General features: G+C 39.4%; 1 protein-coding gene across 1 annotated transcript; it reads right to left on the reverse strand.

The window, feature by feature from the left end:
* Nucleotides 1–42: 42 nt before the first annotated feature.
* Nucleotides 43–3,245, reverse strand: LOC133021753 (cytochrome c oxidase copper chaperone). The gene is made up of 4 exons (XM_061088718.1): nucleotides 3,179–3,245; nucleotides 1,779–1,914; nucleotides 1,572–1,688; nucleotides 43–239 (listed from the first exon to the last, which is right to left on the reverse strand). Exons 2-3 carry the CDS (start codon nucleotides 1,895–1,897, stop codon nucleotides 1,604–1,606), a joined length of 204 nt encoding a protein of 67 aa, XP_060944701.1. The 5' UTR covers nucleotides 1,898–1,914; nucleotides 3,179–3,245; the 3' UTR covers nucleotides 43–239; nucleotides 1,572–1,603.
* Nucleotides 3,246–13,839: the final 10,594 nt, after the last annotated feature.

Genomic DNA, 13,839 nt, shown 5'->3' on the forward strand with positions numbered 1-13,839 from the left:
TCAAATACACTTAATCCAAACCAAAATAGACTTGACAAAATGTATTGCATAGAACTTTTATTCATCACAGACAGCAGTTTAGGTTTCACACATTTCTCAAATGAGCACATTAAAAAAAACATTCCCACACACACACTGTCTAAATCCATCATTTCTACAGTTCCCCTCTCGTCGAGGTATAAATAAGCAGGGGGGGGAAAGGAAAAGCCAGGGTTGTCCTCCACTCACACCGCAACACACTGCAGGGAAATCAAAAACACAAAAGTACACAATGAGTATTTCACCTTCAACATTTTGAGTCAAACAAGTCACAAGCAGTAAGTCAGGATTTTATGATCAGCAATAAGACGCAGAAATTTAAAAAATGTACCCAGATCAAATGCTGAGGTCTGGATTTAAGAGTTTATTTTACAAGAGCAGGTAAGAAAGAAAGTTCAACTGCTGAGACGAGAATGCAGCTGTGTGGCTATGGGCATGTTTCATGTGCACTATGGCAACAAAGGACGAGACGTGAGGCCCACAGCACACCACATCTCCTTGCCCCCAGATATATGATGTCCTAGTAGGACACTGCAGCATTGGTGCTCAACAATGGATGAAATCAGCAATGGCCAAGAGACACAACTGACCCAGCAAGGAGACCGAAGCTAGGAACAATCTGCTGAATACAAATAACCAGCTGAACAGCAAACATACAGGGTGTCATAGACCTGAAACACGGTTATTTACAGTACATTAAAACAAATAACTGGAAGAAAAATAATATATCCGCAGGTTTTTACATCCTGCTCTGATATTTAATCCATCTATGGCATAATTTCATTGATTTTACAACATCTGGACATCAAAGAAAGTGATTTCTCCCCAATTGGGTCCAGAACACATTTCAAAGTAATTTAAATATGTGATCCGATAACTAAAATTCAAAGGCACATTACCCAATAAAATGTAACATTTGAAAATGTGCGTGAAGAGTATTTTTAATTATGGTTCTGGCAAACAAGCCTAAATCATCAAGCAAAGTGCAATTTGAGCACATGTTAATCAAATGCACACATCATAGCCTGAATAAATGTCATAGCCTGAATAAATGTCAAAATGTTGAATAAAATGTTTTACTTCATCAGATCGCAACATTTGCTTGAAATTGCTTGAGTGTCCAAAAATCTGCCAGTTTCTGTACTGCTGCCACATGATTGGCTGATTGGGAACTTGCATGAACAAGCAGGTGTACAGGTGCTGCTAATAAAAGGAGTCACCTAGTTCTAAACAAAGATATAAATACCTTAAATACTTAAAGTACTTTGAATTGTGTGTGACTTGGATTCACCCATGAATTAAGAACTGCATGTGGTCAGTTTAAAGCTGAAATTAGGTAATTATAGACTTTAATAATAGCACAGTGATGTGAGTGCATTGTTGTTTTAGTCCAATTTGGGTTTGGTGGTGGATGAATCAGGAGCAGCTGAGGGATACCAACGACCCAGCCTGAGGAAATTAGTTTCAAACAAGCTAGTGCTACCAAAGCTGACCTTGTGAGTTAAAGGTTGTAATTATTAAATGATACTCACCACACACACACAAATGGAGTCGTTAAGGGATGTTAAATCTTGAATCCAAGTGCCCTCATGCAGACTTTATGTGCCTCAATCAGCTCTGTGCAGCTTTCCTCTCCCTTTTCAATGATGCTGTGCAGGAAAAAGAAAAAAAAAAAAAAGGAATGAATAAATATTTTTTAACGACAAAATGTTTCAGTTCCTCAGGCGACAGATACTCACCAAGCATCCCTGGGTTTCTTTGTCTCTGGACAGGCGCAGCATGCCTTCAGTGGCTTCTTCTGCTCAGTGCCCTCAGTCACATGAGCAGACTCCAGGCTGGCTGCAGACACAGTCGACATCTTCAGGCTGAGGGAGACTAACAGAAAGACAGGCAATTAAATATCCAGCAGAAAACATTAGGTGTGCATTTTTTCGCTTTTGCATCTCAGAATCACTCGTGGACAAGTTTCCAGAGAACAAGCTCAAGGTCGTTCATGCAATTATTCAGAAATGTTTCTCAAAATAAATGTTACTTTGTATAAATATTGGTAAAAAGTGAGAAAATAAGTAAACAGTGAGTAAATATATACTGGTTTCCTATTTTTTATTGCTCTGTATGTTGTATTTATTGCGTTTTTATGTTTCCATGTTCATTGTTTGCACCAATTACCAGAGCAAATTCCTTGTATGTGTGAACATACTTGGCAATAAAATACTTCTGATTCTGATTATTTTAATATCATCAAGTCAAATCACAGAAGATGACACTGATAAAGCATAGGTGAAAATGACAATAGATGCCATGTAGTTCCCTTCATGGACCTCATCACACAAACAGTACGCAACATGTTAAGCACTAAAATCATAGTACACAGTAGAACATGGTATGCAGTGATGAGTCACACGGTGGCTAGGAGTAGTGCAAATCAGAATTGTGCAAAAATTATTCATTGAAATTGGAGTTAAACCACAGGATGAAGTTAATAGCAGTTGTAGTATGACAGAAGCAGTAATAAAAAAGGTAAAATTACTACAAATATACAGTATAATTGTAAAAAAAAATGCTAATTTCTGTTGGTTCTGGCTTCTACAAAGTAAATATTTGATGTTCTAGGAAAGCAAAACATCAAATATTTGATGTTTTCCTTTCCTAGATGTGACAGTAAACTCTAATCACTTGTGTGTATAAAACATTGAAATATGAGAAGTGAAATAAAAAAAAATTAAAGGGCATTGAGACTCCATAGCTTTACTTCATTCAGTTCAGTTATGAAATTCATTTTTATAAACACCAGACAATTTTGTGTGACATTAACAATTATGTATAGAGGCAGTGGGATGTTAGAGGTACAGTCTGTGCCTTTGCTTTAGATTCACATATTGACAGGGGGGGGGGGAGGCTGATGATGTAACATGAACCCAGATCAGCACACAGAGGATTTTTTATACACTGAACTGGTGGAGCTAGCATCTTTAGCTTCCTGTTCTGTAAGAGTTAGCCTCCAGCTTCTACACCACAGCCTCAGAAACGTGCTCCACTAACATTTACAGAGTCCCAGCAAATCAACGAGCTGATGACGTCACAAACAACGTGGATTAAAAACCCGGTGGAGAACCTGCGGCGCAGTTCTGTCACTTACTTGGATGGAGGACGAAGAACAGCGATTACTTCACCTTCAAAATGAAAGAGGAAGACACCAGCACGTGTTCCGCGTTTTATACAATCCGAGCCGGCGGCAGTGGAGGCTTCTGGGAAATGTAGTACTTTGTCCTCAGCGGCCAATTGAAGGAAAGGAAAGACAATTCATTTATATACTACAGCATAAATTCATGTGTACTTTCAATTTTTGTGATTTTAATTAAGACATAACGTTTCTAAATACAACAAAATGCTTTTTTCGTGTCGAGGGAAAACATAAATTTGAGAAAATAATCCAAATTCAGCGTCTACTTTCTGACTAATCAGAATCAGAATCAGAAGTATTTTATTGCCAAGTACATTCACACATACAAGGAATTTGCTCTGGATATTGGTGCAAACAATGAACATAGAAACATAAAAACGCAATAAATACAACATACATAGGAGAGCAATAAAAAATGGGAAACCAGTATATATTTACTCACTGTTTACTTCTTATTTACTCACTTTTTACCAATATTTATACAAAGTAACATTTATTTTAACATAAACATTTCTGAATTAAAATATATAAAAGATAAAAGATATAAAAAGTGAAGTAAAAAGTGAAATATTAGTTTCCAGGCCCCTACTGACCTTTGTTATATACAATGTTTCATTATTTCCTCAGAAAAACAAACAATACTCTGGTAACAGCTTATTAGATGTTAATATTCCCAGCTTTCTGTAAATACCAAACAAAATTAAATTCTCTCTTTTTTGTCATAAAAAAACAAATCAATTAAAAAATGTGATAATATACTATAATGCTTTATCAGTCCCACCTTAGGGAAATGTGCCATGTTACAGCATCAAATAAAAACCCCGGATGAAAATAATAAATTATAAGCACAGGGTAAAACAGATTTAAAAGATAATATTATGAACAACCAGGAATGCATATTTAAATATCAGACACTAATTTAAGATTGCACACAGAACATGGGGTTCCGATGTATCTAAAAATCTGTCTTTCCTTCTTCTGATTTCTTTTATTTGTATTTTTTTCATGTTTGCTGCCTTAAAATGTACCAGTGAGTAAATCTACCTCGTCCCAAGGCTTTATGTGTTACTTACTTGACATTTGACAAATTACGCAATTTGAATTCAAAGAAATATAAACTCGAGACAAAGATGAGAGATCGACAGTGAAAAGATTAAATATAAAAAATCGTATTCAGACCATAAAATGGCATGTATCAGCTCCAGTGATTCTGAATCATGTATTCAGTGCCACACACACACACACACACACACACACACACACACACACACACACACACAGCCACAACTTTACCGTGACCTATTTAAATGTCAACTCTTGCAATTTATAATTAAAGCAATATTTATTATCAATTTTTTCAGCAACCTACTGGTGATTTCTTGTACAATATCAAAATGTGTTACTGTAAAATCTGAAAGCATAATAATAAAATAAATGAAAAATCCTGTAAACATTATATAAGTCGAGAATGAACATCAGCTAATACACAAAGCTATTGTTTTTCTACATGAGCAGGTTCTGTTGCAGATATTATATTCTGAGCTGTAAGAATATATTACTGATGGCCTGACCTCTGTGGTTTGGGAGTTTTTTTAATATGAAAAATGTGCCTGTTCTCTCCGACAGTGGTAAAGGTGTGTGTGTGTTTTCACATGTGTGCTGGGTTCACAGTATGTCAGCACAGCACAGCATCACTGAGTAACTTACTCTGGTTTGAGGGCCAGCTGTGTGCTAGATAAATGAGCAACTAAGCAGATTGTAGGTTTACTCTGTATGGTGTGATATATAGATATTTATATATGCACCTCCATGTGAATTACACTCTGCAGTCTTTCCTCAGGAGTAGAATCCTTGTAGTGTGGCACTAGAGCTGAACATACGGGTCAATTAACTTTTAATTCACTTTGAGTTTTATCTTAATTCTGTCATAGTTTTTTTTTTTCATGTGGAAATGTGCCCCCTGATGGAGATGAGGTGTAAGCCGAGGTCCCGACCACATGCCACCTCCTCTTCACTGCTGCTAAAAGCTTCCAGCAGTCTCCAGACACGCAGTAGGGTTTTTATTTGACTGGTTTTTGCTTTGCGTACATATAATAATTATCCCCCATGTTCTGTCTATTCCAATAAGCCTTTATGGAAATGCAAAAACGTCATTGCCTTCACACAAAACAGTGCTCCAGAAAAGCTGAGCATTTATTTAGGTCACATTATGTCAATGGATTACAAACACCAGTGTTTTTTTAATCCAAGCAAAATACAACAACTCAGGCATTTCTGTTATCTTACTGGACAGCAATTGTCAGACTAAACCCTGTTATTGTTATTTGACTGAGTGACAAATATCAACCCTCTAATAAGGGGAGCTGAAGGGTAACACAGGCTCCGAGTTCATTTCTGTCCACTTTCTGCAAAAATAACTGAGAAACATTTGACTTTCTCTGAGCAGCGTTATGTTCTGCAGCATTTTAAACACTGAGATAATGATGTTGTCTTCAAACTCTTCTGCTTCATATGTGTAATGACAGAAGCCAAAATCCACTTTAATGTTAATTCTTTACAGGACAGAGGAGGGATTTAAATGATGTTTCCCTCTGATCCCTCGGTTATACATATCAGCATGCAAGATATTAAGTACTCAAAACATAGTACACAGTACAACATAGTATGCAGTCATGAGTCATAAGGCACACAGTTGAAAGGATGAGAATAGTACAAACTGGATTAGAGAATGCAAAAAAAACATAGGAAGGAATGTATTGTACATCCACAGAATGTAGTAAATTGCAGTTAAGCAGTGTGACATTATATCACCAAAATACATAATGCTGGATGGTTTCTTGTTCTGCCTTTTCACCAAATACTTGCAGTGTCCTGAACGACCCAGTCTACTTAATATCAATCTCTATAAAGACATTTTGCATGGGAGTATGTGGAGTCTGTATACGAGGGACAAGACTCTGCCAGAAGCTCCCAAAATATTGGCCTCTGCCCCCAGAGGTCGATTCACCCTCAGACGATGGCAGACAGATTAAGATTAAGATACAGATTAAGATACATTTATTTGTCCCAAACACATGCACAGACATGCACAAGCACACTCATGCAAGGAGGGAAATTTAACCTCTGCTTTTAACCCATCTGGTGCAGGACACACAGAGCAGTGGGCAGCCATGTACGGCGCCCGGGGAGCAGATGTTGGGGGAGTAAGGTGCCTTGCTCAGGGGCACTAGACAGGGTAGGGAGAATCCTCTTGGATTTTTGGACAGATCAATCCAGGTTCGTCTTTTTGTTGTTCCCCGTGGAGACAAGCTACACACTTGCATTAAGACTGATTTGGTAGAAATGTTGGTTTAACCCATTCATCCCTCTTTCTCTCAGACAGATCCACTTTCCACAACAAGATTATTATGTTATTTGAAAACTGTAATTTGGATTTGAAGCTCACCTAAGAGAAAAGGTACAATAGTTATGATATTCCTGTGCACGGTCACAAGGGGTTGTTGCCTATTTCGGAGCGAACATCAGACGAGCATGCACCCAAACAGCTCAACAGTCCATCACATTACACTGTGTTTTCCAATAACACTTCACGTATCCGTCCAACTCTTTACCAATACAAATCCCTCTTTGTAAGTGGAGAACCTTTGCTGTTTCCTGTACCTCTCTTCTGATGTCCTACGATACTCTGAGCAGAGTCATCTCCAAAATTCTCCCTCTCATTATTAGACATCTCACCTCATGCACTAAGCTGCCAGCAGTTCCCCTCACCCACTGGCCTGAGCCCTCAGTTAATTCCCCCGTGATGCTGCATCCTGTAACATCATTTTGTGGTTCAAACTTCGCCTGCCTCACAATCCCGCCAACCCTCCCCGGAGAAGAGAAAAGATCAAACACTGACATGTTTTTGCTTCTGCTGCAGCAAACAAAGAGCACGGTAGCTGGCTCTGAGCTGCGATCATATGTACAGCATCACCAGGATCAGGTAACACAGTGTAGTGTTTAATTACATCCCCGGTAGAGACGGCTCAGACCCAACTTGTCCTCCGCACGTGTCGGCAGATGTAGAGCTCACATGACTATAATTGTGATCCCCTCAACACACACAGGCACACACACACACACACACACACACACACACACACACACACACACACACACACACACACACATACACACACACACTCACACGTCATTGTCTTCAGTATTAATGTGGGCTGGACCTTACCCTTTTGACATGGCTTGATTTATGTGGGGATGAGACACAGACACTGAATAGTTGATGAGCTGGGAGAAAAAGAAAAGAAGTGTAGGGGGCTGGGAGGGGGCAGAAATAGAGAGAGGCTGCCGGAGAGGGAGGGAGGGAGCGAGGGAGGCTGCTGAAAGGAGGGTGTCCGCTCGTCTCGCTCCACACAGCTTCTATAAGCCCTGAGGTTTCGGAGCGTTGGTGGAAAATTACCTCGTGAACAAGAGGGGAGGTCAGAGCCGGTAGAGTCCGACTCCACTCGTCCTGAGAGGAAGACGCAGCTGCCGCATAGGAGAGGATGGAGCCTGCGATGGGCTGATCAGAGGTGGACCAAGGTCGGGCCATGGAGAAACTAAAAGGTCCCACAGAGGGATGCGGTATCCACAAGACCTGTGGATGGAGAGCCCTGCTCCTCCCGCAGCTGAACAGACAGTCGCTGTACTTGTACGGCAGCGAGGTGGCCGTGGAGAAGGAATGCCTGCGACAGCTGGAGAGCGGGGTCTTTGTCATTCACCCTTTCAGCCTCATGAGGTATGTAATACATCTGAGTCAGGCTAGTCCTGTTCCCTAACTCTAAAACCAACCCCAACCCCCAACCCCAACCCCAACCCCATAGTCCAAACATATTTTTTGAAGTTGTGTTGTTGAAGGGAGGTCCTGCAGGTATTTTGCTGTTATCTTATGTTACCTTATCGTCTATCTGTATTGGAAGTGTCATAATGAGTCATTTAATTGATTCATTATTGATTGATAGAAAATTTATTCGGAACCATTTTAGTAATAAATCAAAAGATTCCAAACATGTTCTGGTTCCAACTCGTCGGTTTTACAGATTTTAATTTTTTCTGAATATTTTTGCATTTTAAAAGTGAAGTGCAAAACAACAACCTTGATGGTTTAGGATGTGAGGAAATTGTGTTTTATGATATATCATATTCCAAATATATAAAAAGTGATTTGGTCAATAATATATAAATTAATAGCAGATTTATCAGCAATATAAAATGATCAGCCCATCACCTACCCAGCTACTTTATTCACATTTATTATTTTACTTATTACTCAAAAATTATTCATTATTTGTCTTGCACTTCTGAAAAGATGTCAGAAAACTGATTGCAAGTGTGAAAACAAAAATATGTTCAGTGTCATTTGTGTAAATATAAAGAGAAATCAAACATAAGAAATAACAGAGATAATTAGGGGAGAGTTTAAATGATTCACGTTTTTTTTAGGTGCGTTTAAAGATAATAGCTGAAGATTGGAAGGGAAAAAAGCAGATGGATCAAATTACTGTGTTTTCACCGATGAATGGCTTTGCATTATCCATATTGTTATTATCAGTTTGTAAGGCGATCAGATGGAGTGAAAACAGAGAGGGGATGAAACAATCAGGATCAGAGAGCAGGGAGTTATTTGAGCCTGGTATTGAACCCCGGCTGAGGAGATGTGCCGTTATAGTATCAGAGAAAATCATCCTGCCGCATCTAATGAGTCCCTCTGGCAAATGAACAGTGGCTCTACAAAACCACATAGTAAACAAGATCTGAGGTTCACGCAACAGTCACAAGGGATTTTTTTTTTTGTCCTGCAGGAGTTACTACATCATGTGCATGATGGCCATCACGTTTCTGAACCTGATCGGGATTCCCATGGAGATAGCTTTTCTGGACGGGACCAGCGGGCTGGCATGGGAAGGATTTAACGTGTTTTCAGACACGCTGTTCCTGATAGACGTGGCACTGAATTTCCGCATGGGCATCATAGCAGAGGACAGCGAGGTGAGAGTGGCGGTGCTCTATTTTCAGACACAATCTGGGAGACTATAATCCCCGTGCAGACAAGCACGTACAATCCATCTCTGTCCCATCTGTAATCTACTCAATACACGAAAGGCTAGATTAACGAACTTGCGCCCTCATCTCCTGGACACCAGCGATATTGGCACCTGCTGTTTGATTTTATAACAGGGATTATTGTAATGGGTGAATGAGAAGTATAACATTTCCAATTAAGTATCATACAGACAACTGCATCCTGTTTGTTTTCATCCGAATATGTTCCGGCACTTCTATCTTGGCAATCGCAAATTGGCCCATATGTGGTGTTTACTCTGGATCTCACGAGCATCTGGTTTCTCCAGATTTATTCTCAGTCGGTTTATGCCTTGGTTGAAATATTCATGCATGAGCTTCCCCAACAGCTCAATGATGCTGTCAAATCAATTCGGATTCTCTTCTTTGAGCACAGCGCTAATCTCATTTGACATCACTGTCTCCTTAAATGTTGGACAATCGCCCAAAAATATTGGTTCAGTTCAAGTGTTAAATTATACATCTGATCTGGCTGCACGTCGTCTTCATCCATCTGCTCGATCTGCTGCTCTGTTCTCTATCACAGGAAGCTATTCTGGATATCAAGCGGATCCGGCTCAGTTACCTGAGGACATGGTTCATACCGGACGTCATAGCTGCCTTCCCGATCGGCTACATTCTGCTGTTTGCGGTAATGAAGAGATCAAACTGTTGAAGCAGCAAAAAGCCCACAGTGTGCTTCAGCGTGTGTCGGTGCACAAAACAAACATGCTCTTAATTTTACATGAATTTGTTGGTGGTTTATAATTAAAATCTCATGCGGCACTTAGAGCTTTACAGACGGTAAATAATTGAGAAAAAGTAAATAAAATGAAGTGTTGAGAACTTGGGAGTATTATAATATGATGAATATAAAAGATGACAATAATATAAATAAAATAAAACATATAAAGTGACTATTTTTATTTCACTTTGCCAGGACTTGCATTACAACAGTGATGACAACCCGTCCAAGACCAACAAGATGATGAGGATCCTCATGTTTGTTCGGATCCTCAGCTTGATCCGACTCGCCCGAGTGTCCCGACTCGTCAGGTTCTTCAACGAAGTGGAAAAAGTAAGTTCAAACGCCAGACGCTCTTCAGAGCTCCCCCCCTGAAACTCAATCGACCCTTCTACCCGCCCGCGGAAATCTTACCAGGCCTGGATCAGATGACAAATCTGACTTTGACCACTGACAATGTCATCTGTGAAACTAAAGCCGGCACGTTGCTCAACAGTTTTCTCACCTTTTTCTTATCACATGTGCCCAAAGGTAACTGCTCAAACAACAGATGCTTAAAGAAACGTAAAGAGATAGTAGATCCCAGATTCGTTTTATGTTCATACTCATCTCTTCTTGCTGTTAGGTGACCACTGTACCACCATGTTGCCCTAAACCAGAATAATCCTTCCACATTTTTACATTAAGTTAAAGTCATGGAAAGAGAATTCCAGTCTGCACAGTAGGTTTAACGTTTGTATTCATGGCGTGTCTTTACCTTGGTTTCAAGGTGTTTATTTATAGTGGGTGCTCAATCACAGTGTGAAATGCTGCAAAATGGCACATACTCTATCTGAGCTGCCAGTATGGTGTGTACGTAGTGCCATATAATCACCAGTCATTTTGTGTCAACCCCTCTTTAGGTGTCAAATGCAAACCTTGAGGTGGTCCGCCTGTTCTTCCGCATCCTGTCTTTGTTCATGATGATTTTCCTGCTGTGTCACTGGAACGGCTGCATCCAGTACTTTGTGCCCATGCTGGAGGAGTTCCCCTCTGACTGCTGGGTCCGCAAAGAAAACCTGATGGTAAAACTCAACACTGAATCAATATCACATGAGTGCACTTGTATTTACAGTTACCAGACCGATTAGGACCAGCACAGTAAAAACCTCAAGAGAGCTATTAAACGTTGTGGTACAGGCCCCAGTTCTACGGAAACTACTAATGATGTAAATATTTCTTCCAGAATGCCACAGTGATCGTGAAGTACTCATGGGGAGTTTTTCGAGCTCTCTCACAGATGATTGCTCTCTCGTACGGCTCCATGGACGCTCCAACAAGTGAGAGATATTGATTTTTTTATCCAACACTAACACCATTAGAAGTAAATGTGTATCACATCCACTCTCAGATATAAATACACCAAACATAACACTAAATGAGCTGGTGTGTGTGTTGGCCCCAGATTATGTTGAAATGTGGATCGTCATGGTCAGCATGGTGTCCGGCTGTCTGATGTACACCGTCCTCGTGGCCAACGCCACCGCCATGATCGCCAACACCGACCCAGCAGCCAAGGAGTACAAGATCAAGGTCCTCATGGGTGACAATTACTATCCTTCATCAGAAAATACACACCATATTAAACAAGCTATTACATTAGCTCAGGGGTGGGCAAACTTTTTGACTCGCGGGCCACAATGGGTTCCAAAATTTGACAGAGGGCTGGGCCAGGAACAGATGGATGGAGTGTTTTTGTGAACTAATATAAATTACATGGAAAAATCATTACATGAAAGGATTTGGCCTTTACCCAGTAGCAAAGCACTTATTTGCAAGGCCATTTAACAAAAACCCGCCTTCAGAAAAAAGCTTGCTAGCCTTTGCTATTTCGAATGCCCTCCAAAAAACATGCCTTGGTAGATGACTCTTTAATCGCAGTTTGTCTGTGTAAAAAAATTTAGCTGAGTCTGTAAATTAGGCAAAGAGTAAAAGTGAAGGGAGCTCATGTGCCCTTTCGAGCCCTATACACCACACTCACAGGCAAATTTAATTTAGCTGACGCTTTTATCCAAAGCGGCTTACAAGTGCATTCAACCCGAGGGTTCAAACCCAGAACAACAAGAATCAAGAAAGTACGATTTCTTCAAAAATGAATCAAAACTACAAAGTTCTATAAGCATGTGCCATTAAAGTGCTACGAAATTGTTAGTTTAAAAAAAAAAAAAAAAAAAATTTAATTTAATTTTTTTTTTTTTTTTTTTTTCATCCGGACAAGTTGGATTAAAAAGACCAGCGGGCAGGACTTTGCCCATGTCTGCACTAGCTTGTAGTAATGAGTAGAACTTGGTTCCAATTCTAAGTCAAAAATAATTTTAGACTAATAAACAACTTCCCAGAACTCAAATTACAAGTTCTTGACACAAGGCAACCAATTCAAAACAAAATCATTTGAAAAATAGATACAACTTTTTAGTTAGTAAGATGAAATCAGGATTAGCTGGAAATAACTATACTACTAGTTTCTTCAGTTACTTAAACAGGCAGAGGAAAATAAAAGACATGGACATTTTAGATATTATATTATATATTTTTATTATGTTATATGTTAGAAACCATCTGAGTAAATGCTGGTGTAAAATATTGATATTCACTAAATATTACATACACCATCACAATCTTTCATTGGATTTAAAGTGGAGGATTAAAATAAAGAATGTCAAGCCTTTCTTAATTATTAAATGGACTAGTTATTTTTCATGTGATATTTCTTCTCTCTTTATTAATGCAGTTGTATTATAATCTTTGTAAGGATAGGAATGACCCATTGGAAGACGATGACTATGCAAATATTGAGTATCTGAGACACTCAGAGAAACCTTGTGACTCTCTGCAGATGAGTCGTTTGGAGCACTACATGTCCTTTATGAAGCTCCCGCCTGAACTGCAGCTCCGCATCAGCAACTACTACCAGGCTCGTTATGGGGGGAAGTGGTTTGACCAGAAGGACGTGATGGCCACGGTGTCTTCAGCACTCAAAGAGGTAAATGCTCATCCCTGGACTTTTGTGGGTTTATCTTGTTTACTATGCTCATATGAAGTGAGTCTGTTCTCTCATGGTGAGTGGGTCTCAGAGGTTTGGAGACCAAACTCACATCCAAACGTCTGTAGAGGTAAACTAATAAAAAACCAATTTCATAGTTAAAAATTATCAAAACATTGCCCATGTGGGGGAGAAAGTTGAGGCAGTTTGAAACAATCTGTCGGGACAAACTGAAATAAATCAATCACTATTTTGTAACCTCTCACTCTTAAGTCAGGCCCGATTCTTGCTTCCTAGTCATTATTATAATTATAATTATTATTATTATTATTATTTTTTTTTTTTTATTTTTTTTTTTTATTTATTTATTTTTTTTTATGTTTTTCTTTCTTGTGAATTGATAATCATTTCTAATGATTTTTCAGCAAATCCTGACAGTGATGTGCAGCAGGCTGCTGAGAAAAGCTCCAATGTTTCAGAACACAGATGAAAACTTCATCAGTGCCCTCCTCCCAAAACTGGAGTATGAGGTCTTCCAGGAGGGAGACGTCATCGTCCGAGAGAACGTCCCGGGCGACCGCATGTTCTTCATCGACCACGGCCAGGTCCTCATGGAGAGCGATTCCTACGATAGGGAACTGTCTGATGGAGAGTTTTTTGGAGGTGGGTGAAATTTTCTCAGTTTTTTAAATATCTACAAAGTGTTTACTTTGATTTGGAAATTGATTTTCAGACAGAAAAAAGTAACGAAAC

The sequence above is a fragment of the Limanda limanda genome, chromosome 16 (assembly GCF_963576545.1).
Source record: "Limanda limanda chromosome 16, fLimLim1.1, whole genome shotgun sequence".
Classification (NCBI taxonomy): domain Eukaryota; kingdom Metazoa; phylum Chordata; class Actinopteri; order Pleuronectiformes; family Pleuronectidae; genus Limanda; species Limanda limanda.